Source organism: Rhinoraja longicauda, chromosome 3 (assembly GCF_053455715.1).
Source record: "Rhinoraja longicauda isolate Sanriku21f chromosome 3, sRhiLon1.1, whole genome shotgun sequence".
In the NCBI taxonomy this organism is placed as follows: Eukaryota; Metazoa; Chordata; class Chondrichthyes; order Rajiformes; family Arhynchobatidae; genus Rhinoraja; species Rhinoraja longicauda.
The window spans coordinates 98,345,391-98,369,535 of record NC_135955.1 but is presented as its reverse complement, the minus strand read 5'-3'; the positions used below and the strand labels follow the sequence as shown (position 1 = coordinate 98,369,535).

Genomic DNA, 24,145 nt, shown 5'->3' with positions numbered 1-24,145 from the left:
ATCTTATACTAAATCATATACCCTTTATCCAGTATCTATCTGTACACTGTGGACGGCTTGATTGTAATCATGTGCTGTCTTTCCACTGACTGGATAGCACGCAACAAAAGCTTTTTGCTGTACCTCGGTACACATGACGATAATAAACTAAAGTCACTATACAGATGATTTGCATTTTTACTACAGGATACCAAAAGTTTGGAGGGAAGTGGCCAAACGCGGGCAGGTGGTACTAGTGTAGATGGGGCATCTTGGTCAGCAAGTTGGGCTGAAGGGCCTTTTCCCATGCTGTATGACTCTATAAGTATTTATAGTTGGAGCTAACCAGATGAACTACATTTTAATTTTTAAAGATGTGTTCTGTCATGGCAAACTTGGATAGTTAATGAGCTTGCTTCACATTAGTGCTTTCTTAAGTATCATGTAACTAGGGAAGCACCATCTTCTATATACCAAAAGTCTCGTTTGTTTGTTTGTTTGTTTGTTTGTTCCTGAACAACAGCCGAAATGGTACACGATAGCGCAACAATTTTAGGCCCACCTTACTCATCGTCGTTCCTTTGGTGCTAATGGAAGAAATTTCATTGAAATTGGTGTTATATTTTTATAGTTATTCACATTTTAAAGTTTAGATCTATCTCCTAGGGAGGGAGGGTGGAGGGAGGGAGGGGGGTGGAGGGAGGGGGAGGGGAGGAGGGGAAGAAGGGGGAAAGTGGGGAAGGGGAAAGGGGAGGGGGGGAAGGGGAGGTGGGGGTGAGGGTGCTGCACCAATGTAGGAGAGGTTTGTCCCCAACAGGTCCACTTGGTCTAGTGTTAAAGTGGTACTGTACCTGCTGTACAATTCTCTGCTCCACAACGTCGGGCATGACCTGCACATGGATGGTTCCTCCGACTATACTAGCTGAATGGCGCCAGAAATGAGGATCTCGAAAAGATATGATGCCTTCAATTTTCTGGATCTGAAAATCGTATGTCAACAAGATAAAGAGGGATATTTTAAGTACATTCAAAGACCACTATAATGTCTACATCACTTTAATGAACCAAGAGTGTGTAGTTGTCATATGTACTCGGCATGCAACAATGAAAATCTTATTTGCTGCAGCTTTATAGGACCATGAATGCCATATTGTAAATAAATACACAACAATCAATAATACAATAAATGAATAATCAGTAAACTAGGTATAAAGAATCAAGCCGATTTTTGTGTAGCGAGTTCTTTTGTAAACATGCTTCAGGGCAGCAACACAAGGTTTTGGGTGTTGAATTGTAGTTTAAGATAAATTCAGGTTATTTATTTATTTATTGTCAGGTGTACCGAAGTACGCTGAAAAGGTTCAAGCTGTTACAGTGAAAAAATGTAAGATAATGTAAGAGTGGGGACAAATGGGTCCCTTTCAGAATGGCAGGCAGTGACCAGTGGGGTACCGCAAGGCTCGGTGCTGGGACCGCAGCTATTTACAATATACATTAATGACTTGGATGAAGGGATTAAAAGTAGCATTAGCAAATTTGCAGATGATACAAAACTGGGTGGCAGTGTGAACTGTGAGGAAGATGCTATGAGGTTGCAGGGTGACTTGGACAGGTTGTGTGAGTGGGCAGATGCATGGCAGATGCAGTTTAATGTGGATAAATGATGAGGTTAGTACAGGAAGGCAGATTATTATGTAAATGGTGTCAAGTTAGGAAATAGGGAAGTACAAAGAGATCTAGGTGTCCTAGTGCATCAGTCACTGAAGGTTAGCATGCAGGTACAGCAGGCAGTGAAGAAAGCCAATGGAATGTTGGCCTTCATAACAAGAGGAGTTGAGTATAGGAGCAAAGAGGTCCTTCTGCAGTTGTACAGGGCCCTAGTGAGACCGCACCTGGAGTATTGTGCAGTTTTGTGCTCCAGATTTGAGGAAGGACATTCTTGCTATTGAGGGCGTGCAGCGTAGGTTTACTAGGTTAAATCCCAGGATGGCGGGACAGTCGTATGTTGAAAGACTGGAGCGACTGGGCTTGTATACACTGGAATTTAGAAGGATGAGAGGGGATCTTATTGAAACATATAAGATTATTAAGGGATTGGACACGCTAGAGGCAGGAAACATGTTCCTGATGTTTGGGGGAGTCCAGAACCAGGGGCCACAGTTTAAGAATAAGGGATAGGCCATTCAGAACGGAGATGAGGAAAAACCTTTTCACTCAAGAGAGTTGTGAAGCTGTGGAACTCTCTGCCTCAGAAGGCAGTGAGGTCAATTCCCTAAATGCTTTCAAGAGAGAGTTGGATAGAGCTCTTAATGATAGCGGAGTCAGGGGAGGCAGGAACGGGGTACTGGTTGTGCCCAGCACACGGCGGGCCAACAGCATATTAGGCAGGCGGTCATAATGTTTTGGCTGATTGGTGTATAATGATCTAGCTCTTACATCTAAGCAGCAACTCTGCATGCACTACACCCTGGCTGTGTAGTTTGAGAATTCTATTGACATGTCATTCTGTAGTAACATTTAATCAAGTTGCAAGATTGCTTTCAGAAAATGTGGCATTTTATGAGAAAAGAGTATGCAGTAGATGTTAGGAAATGTACAGATGCTGACCTTATTAAGGGCAGTACTGAGTTGCTTCTCATATTCAGGCGGTGTTCGGAGCAGCAACAGCTGACAAGCGTCTTTCATTAGTGGGATGACACTGAGAAAGATCAACACAGCAATGAAGAGAGAACAAATAGGATCTGCAATTAGCCATCCAAACTGGCGAATTAGAAGAGACGAGATGATCACTCCCACGCTGCCCAGTGTATCTGCCAGCACGTGCAGAAACACTCCTGTAACAGAGACGCCATATTGCAAAAGGAATGTACATTCATGTCTCAAGACTATTTTGGCCATGCAATACCATAAAATACATTGCATCATAAATATCTATTCTTCTATCAATTCATTCAACTCTTATCAGGTGGTGCAGTGCTAGAGTTGCTGCCTCACAGCGCCAGAGACCAGAGTTCGATCCTGACTGTGGGTGCTGTCTGTGCGGAGTTTGTACTTTCTCCCCGTGACCTGCGTGGGTTTTGCCCGAGATCTTCGGTTTCCTCCCACACTCCAAAGACGAAAGGGGCAGTTCTGATGGGGAGAGGGATGCTGTTCCACAGTCTAGGAGCTGCAACCACAAAAGCGCGGTCACCCCTGAGCTTAAGCCTAGACCGCGGGATAGCGAGTAGCCCCAAGTCGGCCGACCTGAGGGACATGGAGATAGAGTGGTGGGTAAGAAGATTTTTGATATAGGGGGGGCAAGCCTGTTTAGGGCTTTGTATGTGAATAGGAGAAAGGATGTCTAACAACATCAGGCTAAGGGACTGTCGATGAAAACCAGCCTCTCGGCTAACTCGAGTACATTTACATTTGTTTGAATGTCAATTAATGCACATTGTCGCTTTTTCAAATAAATTATTATTATCAAGTGAAATAGATTAGGCTAACAGGCTTGCAGACAAAAGCTCTGGTATTTGTCTTGTTATACTGGAACATCGTATGATTCATGGATTTAAGTTTGAGTGTTCTAGAGTCATACAGCACGGAAACAGGTCCTTTAGTCTAACTCGTCCATGCCAACCTAGATGGCCCATATGCTCATGTTTGGCCCACATTTCTTTAAACCGTTCCTATCCATGTATCTGTCCAAGTGTCTTTTAAATTATGTTATAGTACCTACCTCCTCTGGCTGCTAGTTTCAAATACCTACCGTCTACTGTGTGAAAAAGTTGCCCTTCAGGTTCCTATTAAATCTTTCCCCCTCTCACCTTAAACCTATGCCCTCTGATTCTTGATTCCCCTACTCTGGGTAAAATGCTCTGTTTATTCACCCTATTTATTCCCCTCATGATTTTGTACACCTCTATAAGAGGCACAGCGTTAGAGTTGCTGCCTTACAGCGAATGCAGCGCCGGAGACTCAGGTTCGATCCTGACTACGGGCGACGTCTGTACGGAGTTTGTACGTTCTCCCCGTGACCTGCGTGGGTTTTCTCCGAGATCTTCAGTTTCCTCCCACACTCCAAAGACGTACAGGTATGTAGGTTAATTGGCTGGGCAAATGTAAAATAAAATTGTCCGTAGTGGGTATAGGATAGTGTTAATGTGCGGGGATCGCTGGGCGACGCAGACTCGGTGGGCCGAAGGGCCTGTTTCTGCGCTGTATCTCTAAATCTAAATTTAAAAATCTAAATCTAAAAGATCACCCCTCAGCCTTGTGAGTTCCAAGGAATAAGTCCTTGCCTGCCCAACCTCTCCCTGTAGCTCAGGCCCTCGAGTCCTGGCAAAGCCCTCGTAAATCTTCTCCGCACTCTTTCCCGCTTAGTGGTTCTTACACACCAACCAACTTCATATACATTTTTAATACCCAAAAAGATACTTTACAAAAAAATGAATGCCAAAATGACTATTTATGTGTAGGAAAATAAACTGCAGATGCTGGTTTAAATCGAAGGTAGACACAAAATGCTGGAGTAACTCAGCGGGTCAGGCAGCATCTCTGGAGAGAAGGAATAGGTGACGTTTCGGGTCGAGACCTTCAGACTCCGGAGATGCTGCCTGACCCGCTGAGTTACTCCAGCATTTTGTGATACCTTCGATTTGTACCAGCATCTGCAGTTATTTTCCTACACAGCTTACCTCTCATGTTGGCGTTCATCCCCCCCGCTGAGGGTCCATGGGAGTGGCCGTGGTTGTGACCGTGGCCATGCCCTCCGTGCCCATGGTCACCATGTCCATGCCCATGTCCGTGTCCATGCCCATGGCCGTGGCCGTGTTCCTGCGATGAGCAGCTGCTTTGAGAGCCACCGTGGGAATGGGCATGGCTAAAGGCGCAGATACCAATCAGGTTCACGATCAGACCCCCGATGGAAACAGGCTGTGCAGGATTAAAGAGGAGTAAAACAGATCGATTAGTAGGACTAGTTGTTACAATCCCTAAGGTTGTAAGCTAGACAGCTGAGGAAATTCAGAGTGTCTCTGAGGATTCTTCATTGCTTCTACTCTGGGGCTGTAGAGAGCATCCTGTCCGGCAACATTACAGTCTGGTTTGGGAACAGCACTGCCCAGGACAGGATGGCCCTGCAGAGAGTAGTGCATTCGGCAGAACGCACCATGGGAACTACACTCGCTCCCCTGCAGGACCTATACATCAGGAGGTGCAGATCCAGAGCAAGCAAGATCATGAGGGACCCCTACCACCCCAGCAACGGACTGTTCCAGATGCTACGGTCAGGCAAGCGCCTCCGCTGTCACGCTGTGAAAACGGAGAGGATGAGACGGAGTTTCTTCCCACAGGCCATCAGGACTGTTAACTTTTATAACTCCAGGGACTAAATTTTGTCTTCTCTATATTAACTTATTAACTTTGTTTATATGCTGTAACTGTAATTCTTTTTTGTGCACAATCCGCAGGCATTGCCACTTTCATTTCACTGCACATCGTGTGTGTGTGTGTATGTGACAAATAAACTTGACTTGACTTGCACTACAATTGACAGGTGTTGTTCTTGGGGGTGACCACTAGGTGATGTTGCTACCATTCAGACACATCTTCAGTTGTGTACCTCAACGTCACTGGGTGTTTCGGCCTTAGTATGGAACGATAGTTTAGTTTAGAGATATTTTTGGAATGACGCACTCAAGTCACGTACATGTCTAATTTACGCCTTTCTGATCAACGCGCTACTTTTCAAGCGAGTAAATCCCGCGTAAAACACAAAGTGCCTGTATAGAGTTAAATACGTACGTTCGGTAAGCATCAAGAAACACCCACCGTTAACATTTCTGTGTCAATGTCTGGAGGATCGAAGACTCTCGCCACAGATTCAATGAAAACAAAAAATGCGATAACCATTAAGAAAAGGCCATTAATAAATCCAGACAGAATCTCGAGGCGGCCGTATCTGCAGTGAGGAAGAGAAAAATAGTTTCATTTGTTTGAGACTTGGCTTGAGAAATTCCTTGCCACAGAAGGCCGTGGAGGCCAAGGGAATCGACATATTTTACGGTGGAGATTGATTAGGTTCTTGATTAGCAAGGGTGTCAGGGGTTATGGGGAGAAGGCGGGAGAATGGGATTGAGAGGGATAGATTGATTAGCCATGACTGAATGGCAGCGTAGACTTGATGGGCCGGATGGCCTAATTCCGCTCCTATGACCCATGAGAAACGAAGTCCGATCTTGATAGCAGAATGACTTCTCCACACTAGTGTACACGAGTACGATGGGATGCAAAGACCAACATTAGAGACACTAACCCATACGAGTAAATTCGAGTTGCCTTCCACCTGGTCATCAGAGCTGCAAAGAGACCCAAGACTAGTGCTGAGCAGTCAAACAGCATGTGGAAACCATCGGATATAAGCCCAAGGCTGTTCGTCCACACTCCATAGAATAATTCCACAAATGTAAAGGCCTAAAACAAGAACGGGATGACTCAGTCTTTGATTGTTTGCTCAGAGCTGGATTAACATACAAGATTGCACATGCTTTTGATTATTTTATTATTTTCTTACCAATATCACAGTTACGTTTAAAAATACGAAGAATACACGGATATGCGTGAAGCCAATGGGCAAAGATGTCATCAAGTGTCTTTGGGAATAATTATGATACATTACACCGATCAGACAAAACATTATGACCTGATGAGCCAAAACATTATGACCACCTGCCTAATATGCTGTTGGTCCTCTGTGTGCAGCCCCATACGCAGCAGGGTGCGATGCACTGTGTATTGTGACACTTTCCTCCCGTGACCACCATTAACATCTTCTGTGACTTGTGCCACAGTAGACCTTCTGTCGGTTCAGACCAGACGGGATAGCCTTCGTTGCCCTCGCGCATCAATGAGCCTTGGGCGCCCAACACCCTGTCGCCGGTTTGTGGTTTGTCCCTCCTCGGACCACTGTCGGTCGGTACTCACCACTGCTGACCGGGAGCACCCCACAAGCCTTGCCGTTTCAGAGATGCTCTGACCCAGTCGTATGTCCACAACAATTTGGCCCTTGTCAAAGTCGCTCAGGTCTTTACTCCTGCCCATTTCTCCTGCATCCAACACATCAACTTCAAGAACTGACTGTTCACTTGCTGCCAAATATATCCCACCCCTTGAGAGATGCCATTGTAACAAGATAATCAATGTTATCACTCTACTTGTCCAGTGGTCATAATGTTTTGGCTGATCGGTGTATGTCAAAAGGTAGGTTTGCTGCACATCAAAAATGTTTCTTTTTATTTCCAACACATTGTTTTGCTGCATCCTTATGTTAGTTCGCCTGCTCTGCTGAAATCATCACACTTGCCCTTCTCACCTCAAAGTTTACTTACTGTCATGACTATTTACATTCTCCATCAATGTCAATTGACCGAAAACTGCCTCTCTCTAATGCTATACCAATTAATCATCCTTGCCCGTGCTAATTTACCATCCCAAACTATACGAAATTGAAGTAATTCTTACAGTAAATTTTCTTCACAATATCTTTCTTCAACCTCATTAACCTGCAGTAAATCCATATCCTAACCTCTCCCTTTCCAGCCTCCTTCCATTTTTCCTACCTATGATGGTTTCGTTCATAAAACCTTTCTCACCGCACTTTAGTTTAGTTAGATATACAGCGCAGAAGCGAGGCTTTCGGCCTACTGGGGTCCATGCCGACCAGCGATCCCCGCACACTTACAATATCCTACACACACACTAGGGATAATTAACCTACTCTGCCACCTCCAGTTTACGCCGCCACCTCCAGTTTAAATTCCATTTGGAATATTTTGGAGGACCAAGAACCAAGAACCTACAAACCTGTACGTCTTTCGAGTGTGAAAGCAAACTGGAGCACCCAAAGAAAACAGTTTAAACCACAGTTTAAGAATAAGGGGTAGGCCATTTAGAACTGAGATGAGGAAAAACTTTTTCAGTCAGAAAGTTGTGAATCTGTGGAATTCTCTGCCTCAGAAGGCAGTGGAGGCCAATTCTCTGAATGCATTCAAGAGAGAGCTGGATAGAGCTCTTAAGGATAGCGGAGTCAGGGGGTATGGGGAGAAGGCAGGAACGGGGTACTGATTGAGAATGATCAGCCATGATCACATTGAATGGCGGTGCTGGCTCGAAGGGCCGAATGGCCTCCTCCTGCACCTATTGTCTATTGTCTAAAACCCACGCAGTCACGGGGAGAATATACAAACTCTGTACAGACAGCACCCGTAGTCAGGATCGAATCCAGGTCTCTCGCGCTGTACGGCAGCACCTCTACCGCTGCGCCACCATTTCCTCCCTTAAAATTATTGTTTAAAGCCAAAGCTTTGATCAAGCTTCGAGTCACCTCTCATAAACATAACCCGAGTCTGCCATGTTTATTAAATATCTTGCTAAAACTCTTTTACGATAGATCTTTGCTCAAACAATATTTATTTTATTTTAGGTATCACAAAATGCTGGAGTAACTCAGCGGGTCAGGCAGCATCTGTCTTAGAACTGAGATGAAGAAAAACTGAGATGAGGAAAAAAAACAATATTTATTTTATTTTAGGTATCACAAAATGCTGGAGTAACTCAGCGGGTCAGGCAGCATCTGTCATTTAGAACTGAGATGAGGAAAAACTTTTTCAGTCAGGGAGTTGTGAATCTGTGGAATTCTCTGCCTCAGAAGACAGTGGAGGCCAATTCTCTGAATGCATTCAAGAGAGAGCTAGATAGAGCTCTTAAGGATATGGGGAGAAGGCAGGAACGGGGTACTGATTGAGAATGATCAGCCATGATCACATTGAATGGCGGTGCTGGCTCGAAGGGCCGAATGGCCTCCTCCTGCACCTATTGTCTATTGTCTATCTCTGGAGAGAAGGAATGGGTGACGTTTCGGGACTCGACCCGAAACGTCACCCATTCCTTCTCTCCAGAGATGCTGCCTGACCTGCTGAGTTACTCCAGTATTTTGTGATACCTTTGATTTGTACCAGTATCTGCAGTTATTTTCCTACACAACTTTATTTTCATTTTATGCATGGAGAAAAGCATCAAGTACTCACAAGGTTAAGGCAGAGAAAGTAGAAGATCTGCCTGGAGTCATACTCTTCCAGAATTTGTTTTAAGGAGTCTTTGATGAACCTGGGCAATGACTGTGAAGTGTGCTGCAAAGCATCACCCATGAAGTTATACAGTGGGGTCCCTTCAGGCGAATATCCAACTAGAGTACCCTTCTGGCCCTTCTTGGAAGGCGAGGCCAAGATGCTGGCAGCTGGGAAATAAAAATATTAGTGAATTAAATAAATTGCTGTTTTGTCCTACCTTTGAGATTTGCTAATTTTAATTTCTCGGAAACTTTTTTTAATACATTATATACACCAACAGTGAATATATATGAACTGATTAAAAAGTAAATCTGAGGAATTCATTGCCACAGAAGGCTGTGGAGGATAAGTCAATGGATGTTTTTAAGGCAGAGATGGGTGGGGGGAAGGCAGGAGAATGGGGGTAAGAGGGAGAGATAGGTCAGCCGTGATCGAATAGCAGAGTAGACTTGATAGGAGCAGAGTGTGGCCATTCGGCCTATCACTTATGAAATACATTTTCAAGTTGACATGGAATTGTAACCAAAGCAAGACACCAGCCTATAATCTATTCATCATCGGCGGTCACTCGAAGCGAGTATGACTGTCCTCCTGTCACCTGTGTGTGACTTTGTTTAACGTGGGGAGACTGGTGCACAGACAGCCACCACACGGTCCGTGACAGATCTGGGTCAGGATCCAGTGGCATGGAGTCCAAGACGACCGGGGACCCTTTTCTGCTGCAGCCTTCATCCATCCACCTTCCCAGCCGTTGTGACGCTCCGCCAAAGTCAGCCGTCATCCTCCCTCCTGTTCCGCCGTTGAGGTCTTGGTTGGATTGCTCTTTGTCAGGGACCTCCCCCTCGACCTCACCGCCATGGGTGACCCTACCCAGACGGCATCGCTCTCAGAATCTCAGGACCACACGAGCTTCTCCACCACGACAAGGTGACAATCCATGGAGAAGCTATATCTATTACATTATTACATTCCAAATAAGCAACGATATCAAAAGCTTGCAAATTTCAAATGGAGGAAGGGAAGAATGAACAATCCTATTGTCTAACACTATATTTTTCTTTGCACAGTGTGAGATTAATAGACCAAAGTCGGCTGGAAGGAGCAAAATGGTGGAGACTACAGAGAACAAATTGCTGGAGGTACTCAGTGGGCCAGGCATGTGTGGAGGGAAATTGACAGACAACGTTTCAGATCGGACTAATTTTCAGTCTGTCTGTCTTTCTCCACAGAGGCCTGCCGAATTCCTCCAGCAGTTTGTTTTTTGCTCAGGATTCTGGCATCTGCAGTTTCTCGTACCTCAGGGTGCAAAGGGTTTTGGTTTTAAGTGTTAGGTTTGAAGGAGGAATATTAGGTCAGAATTTCATAGCTACAACATTAAATTTGAATGCTGAATGTATAAACTGCAAAGCAAATTAGAATATGTTTTCCAAAATAACATTACTGAATAAGGTAGTGTATAGTATGAATACAGCAGAATAAAAATGCTGAGGCTTCAAAAGGCACTGGTCAGACCACATTTGGAGCATTGTGAGCAGTTTTGGGCTCCATATCTGAGGAAAGATGTGCTGGTGTTGGAGGGGGTCCAGAGGAGGTTTACAAGAATAGTCCCAAGAATGATTGGGTTAACATATGATGAGCGTTTGACAGCACTGGGCCTGTACTTGCTGGAGTTTAAAAGGATGAGGGTGGACATAATTGAAACTTACCGAATATAGACAATAGACAATAGGTGCAGCAGGAGGCCATTCAGCCCTTCGAGCCAGCACCGCCATTCAATGTGATCATGGCTGATCATTCTCAACCAGTACCCCGTTCCTGCCTTCTCTCCATACCCCCTGACTCCGCTATCCTTAAGAGCTCTATCTAGCTCTCTCTTGAATGCATTCAGAGATTTGGCCTCCACTGCCTTCTGAGGCAGAGAATTCCACAGATTTACAACTCTCTGACTAAAAAAGTTTTTCCTCATCTCAGTTCTAAATGGCCTACCCCTTATTCTTAAACTGTGGCCCCTTGTTCTGGACTCCCCCAACATTGGGAACATGTTTCCTGCCTCTAATGTGTCCAACCCCTTAATAATCTTATACGTTTCGATAAGATCTCCTCTCATCCTTCTAAATTCCAGTGTATACAAGCCTAGTCGATCCAGTCTTTCAACATACGACAGGCCCGCCATTCCGGGAATTAACCTAGTAATAGTGAAAGGCCTGGATAGAGTGGATGTGGAGAGGATGTTTCCACTAGTGGGGGAGTCTAGGACCAGAGGACACAGCTTCAGAATAAAAGGATACACCTTTAGAAAAATGAGGAGGAATTCTTTAGGGAGGCTGTGGAGGCCAAGTCAATGGATATTTTTACGGCAGAGATTGACAGATTCTGGATTAGTACGGGCGTCAGGGGTTATGGGGAGAAGGCAGGAGAATGGGGTTGAGAGAAAAAGATAAATCAGCCACGAATTAATGGTGGAGTAGACTTGATGGGCTGAATGGCCTAATTCTGCTCCTATAACCTCTGAACACCACCAATAGTTATCTCCTGGAGAAAGATTAGTGGGGCTAAACAGGAAAAACTGAACAGATTACTCCAAAGGAGTTGTAAGAAAATAACTGCAGATGCTGGTACAAATTACAGGTATTTAGTCACAAAATGCTGGAGTAACTCAGCGGGTCAGGCAGCATCTCAGGAGAGAAGGAATGGGTGACGTTTCGGGTCTCGACCCATCTTCAAGGGTCCCTTTCGAAGAAGGGTCTCGACCCGAAACGTCACCCATTCCTTCTCTCCTGAGATGCTGCCTGACCCGCTGAGTTACTCCAGCATTTTGTGAATAAACTCCAAAGGAGTTTATCCAACATCTGGCAAAAGGGAAAATGCGACAAAGTTTCTGGAAACAAGGATGTCAGAAAAATCGGTGGACCACCTGCATTGTAAAATATCTGAAAATGAGATGACTCACACAGGATGAAGAAAACAGCACTGACCACAACTCCGCCTGACAGTACGTGTTCAGTGCTGTGTTGCAGCGTCTGTTTGTTGATCACACGCAGCTGGTCAGTTATTGGATGTGTCCAGAAATTCGCAAGAAGTACGGCCCCACAAACGACGAGAAATGAGCCGTACTGTGCACACTTTGAAACGTCAATCTTGGCTGAACATACGGATTCCACATAGAAGTCCAATATTAGCACACAGAAGATGACAGTCCCGAATGGCATGATCAGAGAAGACCAGGATTCAATTTTATTCTTTAAGATAAAAAGGAAAATAATTAGTAAGGCACCTGTCCCGGCTAAAGATGCTTTAAACCTTACTTTAGAGACAGGCCCTTTGGCCCACTGGGTCCTCGCTGACCAGCGATCCCCGCACACTAGCACTATCCTACCCACTAGGGACAATTCTACTGGCTAACTAATCTACAAACGTCTTTGGAGTGTGGGAGGAAACCGGAGAAAACCAACGTGGTCACAAGGACAACATACAAACTACGTACAGACAGCACTCGTAGTCAGGATCGAACCTGGGTCTCCTGCTCTGTAAGGCAGCAACTCCACTGCTACGCCACTACACCAACAATACTTCAGCAACACATTGATGCTATTCCAATCAATGTGCCACAGCATTAAACTGCTGAATATTAATCAAACCCCTGCACGAAGATAAATGATGGAGAAAATATTGTGAAAATGTAACTAGATGTCTCTATCACCATGAAGCAAATTGTATTATTAAAAGAAATGTAGCAGATGCCTTCAAAAGCTTACGGACATGTGCTGCAATGGGAAAGGATTTAATGCATTTTTACTTGTGGATAATTCTGAAAATAAACCTTGCTGTAATAGTCCACAAATGGTACTTGCACTAATGTGTCACTTTAGTGTAATGTTCCTTGTTTAAAAAGCACCGTGCAGTGTCTGTCACCCATGTTTAAAAATGGTTCCATAATTGCAATGTGCCTGACTGCACCAGAGACCCCGGTTCGATCCTGACCACGGGTGCTGTCTGTACGGCATTCGTAGGTTCTCCCCGTGACTGCGTGGGTTTTATCCGGGTGCTCTGGTTTCCTCCCACACTCCAAGGACATACAGGTTTGTAGTTTAATTGGCTTCTGTAAATATTGTACATTGTCGCCTGTGTGTACGATAGTGCTCGTGGGCGGGGATCACTGGTCAGTGCGGACTCGGTGGGCAGAAGGGCCTTTTTTCCTGCGCTGTATCACTAAACTAAACGCACCGTGAATTCTTCTTTAGTAAAATCAGACTATTTTATTTACATAGAAACATAGAAAATAGGTGCAGGAGGAGGCCATTTGGCCCTTCGAGCCAGCACCGCCATTCATTGTGATCATGGCTGATCATCCACAATCAGTAACCTGTGCCCAACTTCTCCCCATATCCCTTGATACCGCTAGCCCCCAGAGCTCTATCTAACTCTCTCTTAGATTCATCCAGTGATTTGGCCTCCACTGCCCTCTGTGGCAGAGAATTCCACAAATTCACAACTCTCTGGGTGACAAGTTCCTTCTCACCTCAGTTTTAAATGGCCTCCCCTTTATTCTAAGACTGGCCCCTGGTTCTGGACTCCCCCAACATTGGGACCATTTTTCCTGCATCCAGCTTGCCAGTCCTTTTATAATTTTATATGTCTCTATAAGATCCCCTCTCATCCTTCTAAACTCCAGTGAATACAAGCCTAGTCTTTTCAATCTTTCCTCATATGACAGTCCCGCCATCCCAGGGATCGATCTCGTGAACCTACGCTGCACTGCCTCAATTACAAGGATGTCCTTCATCAAATTAGGAGACCAAAACTGTACACAATAATCCAGACGTGGTCTTACCAGGGCCCTATACAACTGCAGAAAAACCTCTTTACTCCAATACTGAAATCCTCTTGTTATGAAGGCCAACATGCCATTAGCTTTCTTCACTGCCTGCTCTACCTTCAGGCCAACTTTCAGTGAGTGGTGTACAAGGACACCCAGGTCTCGCTGCACTTCCCCCTTACCTAACTTGACAAGTTAGGTACAATCGAGCTCCTTATCCAAGGAGGAATAATTTCTTGATGAAAAATGGGTGCTTAATTAAGAGAAAATATATCCCTGATAATAATGCAGTCATAAATTACCCTGAGCATTTACAACCAGTGCTTGTCAAAAAACACATTCCTTAATGGAATTGAAGGACATAAAAATACCAGTGGAAGTTCTTGGATGAATGAATGATTATTGGATGCTTAGTGAATTGAGGTTTATTAATTAACCTGTTCACTGCCAAGTGTTTTTTTTCCACTATTGGCCCTGACCCGAGTATACTCAGGGGTGGCACTGAACAGGTTAATTCTTGAACAGTACGGGAACGTTGAAAATACAGGACGCCGAACATGAAAGTCAGTAACTAGCCACCCCCAAAATACGTATTAATCATGTAACATTCAGCTGTGTCCCAAACAATACATACATGTTTGCAACAACCTGAACGTATGAATTTTTAAACATATAAAATTTTCAGAACTTCTTAGTGATAGGAAGAGACAAAGAGAAAACTGACCGAGTGGACTTACAGTTACAGCGTCTTAGTGGTAGAAATAGACGTGAATTGTTTTGTGGGCAAGAATACCGTAGATTTGGTGGGGGGGGGGAAATCGATATGGGGGAGAAAATTGAGTCTTTAAATAAATGTAAAGACAGAACAGAACAGCACAGCATGATCACACACACACAATGTCAATGTCATTCACGAGAATGAAAATATTAATTTTAAATGTCGAGTTTTGCGGTATCAAAGAGTGACCGCCAAATGGAATTCATGGTGAAACAATGCGGAAGCAAAGAACTGTAGATGCTGGTCGTACTACAAAAGATAGACACAACAGAAATTCCTGGAGTAACTCAGCTTGGTCAAGCAGCATCTCTGGAGAGAAAGGATGGGTGGCGTTCCGGGTGGAGATAAAGCGAGAGGTGAACGCAAAGGAAGTGTTCTTGGCATATATGGAAAATACAAGGGGCATAACAGTGGAGCACCAGTAGAGTTGCTGCCTGCATCTCCACACTAAACTAAACATGGATTTGGATTTAGCCTTTTTTAAATTTTTTTATCAAAAATATTTATTCAAATATTAAAATAATATATACAATACAATAAAACCAAAACAGAACCCACCACCAGAATACTATACAAACAAATATACCAATTGAAACTATTATACAATTATATTACAATCCCCATCCAGGATACATCCAATCCCCCGCGGTGCCCAGCGGTCCCGGAAATCTCCCAGGGTGCCCGTGGACAGCGCCTAGTCCCTCTCCAACACCACCCGGGCGCGGATGTAACCCCGGGAAAGGGGTAGGCAGCTGGCTCGGGCAGAGCCCTCTTCTGCCTGGCGCCGTGAGTCGCGGATGGCCCGCTTGGCCAGGCCCAGGAGCAACCCAACAAGAACATTTCTTCACACAGAGAGTGGTGAGTCTGTGGAATTCTCTGCCACAGAAGGTAGTTGAGGCCAGTTCATTGGCTATATTTAAGAGGGAGTTAGATGTGGCCCTTGTGGCTAAAGGGATCAGGGGGTATGGAGAGAAGGTAGGTACGGGATACTGAGCTGGATGATCAGCCATGATCATATTGAATGGCGGTGCAGGCTCGAAGGGCCGAATGGCCTACTCCTGCACCTATTTTCTATGTTTCTATGACATATTCGGCCCTACCATGGATTTAGCCTTGGGTCAAACAAGGTGATGTGCATCACGCTCAGCCCATGTGAAGACTAGGAGAGAGATGATGTTTTCAAGACAGAGTTCGATTGAGCTCTTAGGGCTATCGGACTCAAGGGATATGGGGGTTAATGGAGGAATGGGGTACTGATTTTGGACGATCAGCCATGATCATATTGAATGGCAGTGCTGGCTCGAAGGGCCGAATGGCCTACTCCTGCACCTATTTTCTATGTTCTATGTTTCGACGATACAGGAGAACTGCACCATTAGTAAAACTGATGTTTGGTTTGTTTTAAATTATGGTGACCCACTTTCCAAAGCCAACAATATATAAGTATATATTTTTTTCAGTCTGAAGAAGGGTCTCGACCCGAAACGTCACCCATTCCTTCTCTCCTGAGATGCTGCCTGACCTGCTGAGTTACTCCAGCATTTTGTGAAATAAATACCTTCGATTTGCAGTTATTTTCTTACAATATATATGTATATATGCTTTAAAACCTGATACATGTATTCCAAGCAGAATTACCTCTGTGGTTGCGGTCAATATGATCACCCATGGAAACAGTAATAGGGCTGACATGAGAGTAGACAGCGTATGGAGACGCTTTGCTCCCCCAACATCCACAGACAGTTTTCTGGAGGCTGTATGAAAACCAACCTTAAAACATAACGACATCACCAGTAGCAAAACCCCACCCTAAAACAGACAAAAGCAAAGCAAATGGTGAATTTCCACAAACATGTTTTTATAAAAGTTGCAGTGTGCAAATTAAAGTTGTAAAAGATAAATCTCGATTTGTTAATTTAGTTTAGTTTGGAGATACAGCGCAGAAACAGGCCCTTCGGCCCACCGAGTCCGCACCGACCAGCAATACCCGCACATTAACACTATCTTATACACACTAGAGACAATTTTACATTTACACCAAGTTAATTAACCTACAAATCTGTACGTCTTTGGAGTGTGTCAGGAAACTGAAGATCTCGGAGAAAACCCACGCAGGTCACGGGGAGAACGTACAAACTCCGTACAGACAGTACCCGTAGACAGGATCAAACCTGAGTCTCTGGCGCTGTGAGGCAGCAACTCTACCGCTGCACCACAGCCACCAATTTATTTATTTGGTTCAGAAATAAATGATCTCGTCTTCAGTTAGTTTGGAACTTTTTGCATCAGTGCCTGAGTTATATCGTGAAGTGACTACCTCATGAGTTCTGACTTTTAATACTATCATTCTTAGCTTGCATCTTGGAGGAGATTAAATCTGAGCAGTGTGTCTGAGAATACAAATAGGGTGCTTTCAATGTTTCACCTGGATGTACTGACCAAAAATGGCAACTCAGTACACGGGAAACATCAATAGCTTAAATCTGCATCTCCTCATCCTGGTGGTGAACCATTTCACTTCTTGCACTAGAGAATCACATAGAACCGTTTAGTTTAGTGATACATCATGGATGTATCTTCTTCAGGGTCTCGACCCGAAATGGCACCCATTCCTTCTCTCCAGAGATGCTGCCTGTCCCGCTGAGTTACTCCAGCATTTTGTGTCCTTCTTCGATTTAAACCAACATCTGCACATATTCCATGCCAAAACAGTTTATACTATAGATTAAATAGAAATGATGCTTATTCTTTCTGGTGAGTGAATTCACTGCTCTATATTCACAAAATGCTGGAGTAACTCAGCGGGTCAGGCAGCATCTCAGGAGAGAAGGAAAGGGTGACGTTTCGGGTCGAGACCCTTCTTCAGATTGTTTCTCTATATTGTTTCTTTAGATTATTAAACTCGAGATAAGAAGTATGTTACTTTTGATGTGATTCATAAGGAAATGACTAAACTTGGAGCAGAGCCGGGGATGAACAAAGGAATCAAATAATTTAAAACAGTAAATAAGAAAAATAATTGCCGACCTGATCTAACGCAAACATTTGGATAAACAAATGTACAGCATTGACAAATAATGTTTTGCCACTTTTCATTATGTTGAAAATATAGGCAAAACACAAAGTGCTGGAGGAACAAACAGCAGGTCAGGACCCAATGAGGCATCTGTCCTTTTCCTCAGATGCTGCCTGACCCATTGAGTTCCTCCAGCACTTTGCGTTTTACTCAAGAATCCAGCATTTGCAGTTCCTGATGTCTCCATATTAAAACTAGGTTTAGTTTCTGGATAGGGTTGGAAACCAAGGGGATTTAGATTTCAGTTTAGTTTATTGTCACTTGTGCTGAGTACAGTGAAAAGCTTTTGTAACGTGTTAACCAGCCATCGGAATAGATAGACAATAGGTGCAGGAGGAGGCCATCTGGCCCTTCAAGCCAGCACCACCATTCAATATGATCATGGCTGATCATTCTCAATCAGTACCCCGTTCCTACCTTCTCCCCATACCCCCTGACTCCGCTATCCTTAAGAGCTCTATCTAGCTCTCTCTTGAATGCATTCAGAGAATTGGCCTCCACTGCCTTAAGGGCAGAGAATTCCACAGATTCACAACTCTCTGACTGAAAAAGTTTTCCCTCATCTCAGTTCTAAATGGCCTACCCCTTATTCTTAAACTGTGGCCCCTTGTTCTGGACTCCCCCAACATTGGGAACTTGTTTCCTGCCTCTAACGTGTCCAACCCCTTAATAATCTTATAGCTTCAGAATTGAGGGACAAAGGTTTAGGGGTAACATGAGGGGGAACTTCTTTACTCAGAGGGTTGTGGCTGTATGGAATGGGCTTCCGGTGGAAGTGGTGGAGGCTGGCTCGATTTTATTATTTAAGAGTAAATTGGATAGGTATATGGATAAGAGGCGATTAGAGGGTTATGGTCTGAGTGCAGGTAGATGAGACTAGGTTAGGGAGAATGGTCGGCGTGGACTGGTAGGGCCGGACAGGCCTGTTTCCATGCTGTAGTTGTTATATTGTAGTTGTTATATTGTATTGTATTGTATTGTATTGTATATGTTATATGTTATAAGACCTCCTCTCATCCTTCTAAATTCCAGTGTATACAAGCCTAGTCGCTCCAGTCTTTCAACATATGATAGTCCCGCCATTTCGGTAATTAACCTAGTTTGATTAGTAGGACTAGATGTTACAATCCCTAAGGTTTGCACTACAATTGACTGGTGTTGTTCTTGGGGATGACCACTAGGTGATGTTGCTACCATTCAGACACATCTTCAGTTGTGTACCTCAACGTCACTGGGTGTTTCGGCCTTTTATCACAAGACACCATCAGTCGAGGCAGGCCCACCACAGGGTGATCAGCCCTGGGTGTGTGTCTTAATGTTAGCCTCTAGATGGTCACATGGCAGCCCAGACAGTATCTCTTCTTTTCAGCCACAGCCAATGACTGCTCCGTTCGGCGGCATTTGCAAGTTCTTTGATTGCCCTCCTTTGGGCCTGCCCTCTGACTCCAACTTCCCTCAGGAGCCTTGCAGTGGACCTGGCTACAAAGCCCCTGCACCCCACCTCCACTGGACACACTCTTACACTCCAACCTCGCTCCTCTGCCTCTACTGCAAGGTTGGAATATCTCAACCTTTTCCTTTCAAATGCCTCGTCCACAGCCTCCTCCCAGGGCACCGTCAGCTCAATGATGTAAACACGCCGACAGGAGTTGGACCAGAGGACGAGAACTGGTCGCAGGTTGATAGCTGCGATTTCAACTGGGAGTGAAAGCCTCTGGCCTAGGTCAACCCGCATTTCCTAGTAAACCTACGCTGCACGCCTTCAATAGCAAGAATCGACAATACATGATGATAATCGAGCCATCCGCAGAATACAAGATGCACAATCAAGGGAATAACGTTCATTGCAAGATGAAGTTCAGTAAAGTGTGACTAAAGATAGTTAGAGGGTCTCCAATGAGGTAGATGGTAGCTCAAGAACACTCTAAGGGAAGTAAGAGACACCTGTGGCTGACAAGGAAAGTCAAGGACAGCATAAAAATTAAGGAGAGGAAGTATAACATAGCAAAGAAGAGTGGGAAGACAGAGGATTGGGACTCTTTTAAAGAGCAACAAAAGTTAACTAAAAAGGCAATACGGGGAGAAAAGATGAGGTACGAGGGTAAACTAGCCAATAATATAAAGGAGGATAGCAAAAGTTTTTTTAGGTACGTGAAGAGGAAAACAATAGTCAAGGCAAATGTGGGTCCCTTGAAGGCAGAAGCAGGGGAATTTATTATGGGGAACAAAGAAATGGCAGACGAGTTAAACCGTTACTTTGGATCTGTCTTCACTGAGGAAGATACACACAATCTCCCAAATGTTCTAGGGGCCGGAAAACCTAGGGTGATGGAGGAACTGAAGGAAATCCACATTAGGCAGGAAATGGTTTTGGGTAGACTGATGGGACTGAAGGCTGATAAATCCCCAGGGCCTGATGGTCTGCATCCCAGGGTACTTAAGGAGGTGGCTCTAGAAATAGTGGAAGCATTGGAGATCATTTTTCAATGTTCTATAGATTCAGGATCAGTTCCTGTGGATTGGAGGATAGCAAATGATATCCCACTTTTTAAGAAAGGAGGGAGAGAGAAAACGGGTAATTATAGACCAGTTAGTCTGACATCAGTGGTGGGGAAGATGCTGGAGTCAATTATAAAAGACGAAATTGCTGAGCATTTGGATAGCAGTAACAGGATCATTCCGAGTCAGCATGGATTTACGAAGGGGAAATCATGCTTGACAAATCGGCCCATCGAGTCTTCTCCGCCATTCAATAATGGCTGATCTCTGCCTCCTAGTCCCATTCTCCTGCCTTCTCCCCATAACCCTTGACACCTGTTCTAATCAAGAATATGTCTATCTCTTTGCCGTAAAAGTATCACTATTCTGGGGGCCAAACTATTTAAAGTTCAAACAATATGCAAAATGCCAGTTGAAAATGCTTCAGTTGAAAGCATAAGAATGAATGTAGTAGACAATAGACAATAGGTGCAGGAGGAGGCCATTCGGCCCTTCGAGCCAGCACCGCCATTCAATGTGATCATGGCTGATTATTCTCAATCAGTACCCCGTTCCTGCCTTCTCCCCATACCCCCTGACTCCGCTATCCTTAAGAGCTCTATCCAGCTCTCTCTTGAATGCATTAAGAGAATTGGCCTCCACTGCCTTCTGAGGCAGAGAATTCCACAGATTCACAACTCTCTGACTGAAAAAGTTTTTCCTCATCTCAGTTCTAAATGGCCTGCCCCTTATTCTTAAACTGTGGCCCCTTGTTCTGGACACCCCCAACCTTGGGAACATGTTTCCTGCCTCTAACGTATTACATTTAATTAATTGGCAGGCTAGTGCCGTGTATGTTTTAAATTGCAAATGACATTACCTTGTGGTCTGCAAGTCCCAGGAGAGAGATAGCTGTATACAGTGCATGGGTTAAAGCACTATCATGATGTCCCTCAGCTGGATGGCACATTTGGTTAAGGAACAAAATATACCAAGGGTTTAAAATACAGGTGCTCCCCGGCTTATGATGCTTCGACTTGCGATATTTCGACTTTGCGATGGTGCAAACTGCAGCGACCTGTAGCGAGCCGCCGCTCGCTTCCGGCCAATTGATCCGGTGTATTAAATACATTTCGACTTACAATATTTCCGGTTTGCGATAGGTTTCTCGGAACGGAACCCCATCGCGAGCTGAGGAGCACCCGTACTGATATTCAACAGCAAGGTAAATCATTCACTGCTGATCAATGGAAAAAGGTCTTTTGCACTCAAGACGCAAAGGATACGGTGTTCAGCCATCTTGGCCATTAAGTCGTCATTGTCAAACAACAACAAACAAATGACGGCAATAATGAAGAATGCAGTTCCTCTTGTCTGGCGATTGGGAGGATGGACAGAGAAAGATTACACGGTTGGATTCATGAAATAGAAATTCAGTCGTCTTCAGTGTTTTTACTAGAAGCGAAACTTCAAACCAGTGGCTTTCACACTTGTGTCTGAAGGATCTCAGATATAGACTGACTGATTGAATTACAATTAAATCACAAGGTACTTGTGCTATAACACCTGGATCAGCACTCAAACAAGAAAACCAAACCCAAAGCACTATCTAAAGGATTATACAAACTTATGCCGAGGACAATAACTAACTTCATATGCAATCATCAGTGACCTACATGTTAACAATCACATTAAAACGAAACTGTTAGTGTGCAAGTACAGATGTTCCTCAACGTACGATGCTTCGACTTACGATATTTCGACTTTACGATGGCGCAAAAGTCGGGCAACGGCGGTGAGCCGGTCATGTGATCACGTGTATTAAATGCATTTTCGACTTACAATATTTTCGGTTTGCGATGGGTTTATCGGAACGTACGTCGAGGAGCACCTGTGCATCATTGGGGTTATCAAGTAGGCTCCTCCCTTCAACGGTGTTACATTGAGTTAGGCCCACGACACCTCGGGAAGGCTCAACAGTTGGTTTTGGTGTCCCAGGACAGCCCTCCCCCCCCCCCTCAATACCTGCTCTCACCACCTACGCTACCTGTACCTACTAAATAAAGGAAACCAATTTCCCCCCTGGGATAAATAAAGTTTTAGATTTAGATATACCGCGCAGAAACAGGCCCTTCGGCCCACCGGGTCTGCGCCGCCCAGCGATCCCTGCACAGTAACACTATCCTACACCCACTAGGGACAATTGTTTTAAACATTTGCTCAGCCAATTAACCTACAAACCTGTACGTCCTTGGAGAGTGGGAGGAAACCGAAGATCTCGGAGAAAACCCACGCAGGTCACGGGGAGAACGTACAAACTCCGTACAGACGGCGCCCTTAGTCAGGATCGAACCCGAGTCTCCGGCACTGCATTCGCTGTAAGGCAGCAACTCTACCGCTGCGCCACCGTGCCGCCCTTCTATTGTTATCTTACCTAATGTATCTTAATTCACTCCAACAAATGCTAAACACTCACATCCTATCTTCCACTTATCCTAACCCATCATTAAACTCGTACTTTATACTTTAATGTCACGTGTGCTTGGTAGAGTTGAGATTCTAAGTTAGCATACTGTACAAGTATGCAAGAGTGGCCATGTAAAGGGCGGCGATGAAGTTACAAAAGTATTTAATATAGTCGCTCTTCGTTCTCCGAGGTGCCCGCACATTAGCAATGCACTGTACCTTTGCCGGGCTTCCATCAGAGCTCGTAAACAGCACACCAAGCAGTGAAATGACCACTATGTCACTGTGCTCAAACAGAAGTATTGTTCTGTGGAAAGAAAACGCACGCACAGTGTTCATACACCAAGCTTCTCATCAATACCATCAGAAATCAGCAGTACCATGTCAAAGGGTGCATCAACGCACAATATCACAAAGTATCACGGTGGTGCAGCGGTTGAGTTGCTGCCTCACAGCGCCAGAGACCCGGGTTCCATCCTAACTATGGGTGCTGCTTTTTTGAAACTGAAAGATTAGGCACCCGAGATTCAACTTATTCCCTCAGAAGGTGGTGGGTGCATGGAACGACCTGCCAGAGGAGGTAAGCTGAGGTAGGTACAATAACAACATTTAAATGACATTTGGAGAGAAATGGTTTAGGGGATACGAGCCAAAAGGGACTAGCATAAGTGGGGCATCTGGGTCAGCATGGATGAGTTGGGCCAAATGGCCTGTTTCCCCACTATATGACTACGACGCTATGAATGCAGGCAATAATCACACAAGAGGGACATTTTGAACTTTAATTATGATTACAAATTAAGGACTTAATAGATCACGATTGTAAAAATGCAAGGGTATAGTCTATCACAGAAACTTATCTTCCAGAAGTCATGCAACACAATATTTCAAAAGATGATTTGATTGGGCGACACGGTGGCGCAGCAGTAGAGTTGCTGCCTTACAGCGAATGCAGCGCCGGAAACTCAGGTTCGATCCTGACTACGGGCGCCGTCTGTACGGAGTTTGTACGTTCTCCCCGTGACCCGCGTGGGTTTTCTCCAAGATCTTCGGTTTCCTCCCACGCTCCAAAGACAATAGGTGCAGGAGGAGGCCATTCGGCCCTTCGAGCCAGCACCACCATTCAATGTGATCATGGCTGATCATTCTCAATCAGTACCCCGTTCCTGCCTTCTCCCCATACCCCCTGACTCCGCTATCCTTAAGAGTTCTATCCAGCTCTCTCTTGAATGCATTCAGAGAATTGGCCTCCACTGCCTTCTGAGGCAGAGAATTCCACAGATTCACAACTCTCTGACTGAAAAAGTTTTTCCTCATCTCAGTTCTAAATGGCCTACCCCATATTCTTAAACTATGGCCCCTTGTTCTGGACTCCCCCAACATTGGGAACATGTTTCCTGCCTCTAACGTGTCCAACCCCTTAATAATCTTATACGTTTCGATAA

The 24,145-nt window shown here is 44.7% G+C and overlaps 1 protein-coding gene across 1 annotated transcript in view; it reads right to left on the bottom strand.

The window, feature by feature from the left end:
• slc30a5 (solute carrier family 30 member 5) overlaps positions 1–24,145 on the bottom strand; it is a 51,828-nt gene that overhangs the window by 4,898 nt on the left and 22,785 nt on the right. Inside the window, exons 5-15 of the mRNA XM_078396730.1 lie at positions 22,920–23,007; positions 21,521–21,608; positions 21,115–21,191; positions 16,319–16,489; positions 12,037–12,325; positions 9,045–9,253; positions 6,275–6,432; positions 5,791–5,920; positions 4,656–4,893; positions 2,587–2,813; positions 831–959 (exon numbers count right to left, since the gene is read on the bottom strand). Of these exons, the coding sequence (XP_078252856.1) occupies positions 831–959; positions 2,587–2,813; positions 4,656–4,893; positions 5,791–5,920; positions 6,275–6,432; positions 9,045–9,253; positions 12,037–12,325; positions 16,319–16,489; positions 21,115–21,191; positions 21,521–21,608; positions 22,920–23,007 (1,804 nt within the window). The remainder of the gene's footprint in view (positions 1–830; positions 960–2,586; positions 2,814–4,655; positions 4,894–5,790; positions 5,921–6,274; positions 6,433–9,044; positions 9,254–12,036; positions 12,326–16,318; positions 16,490–21,114; positions 21,192–21,520; positions 21,609–22,919; positions 23,008–24,145) is intronic.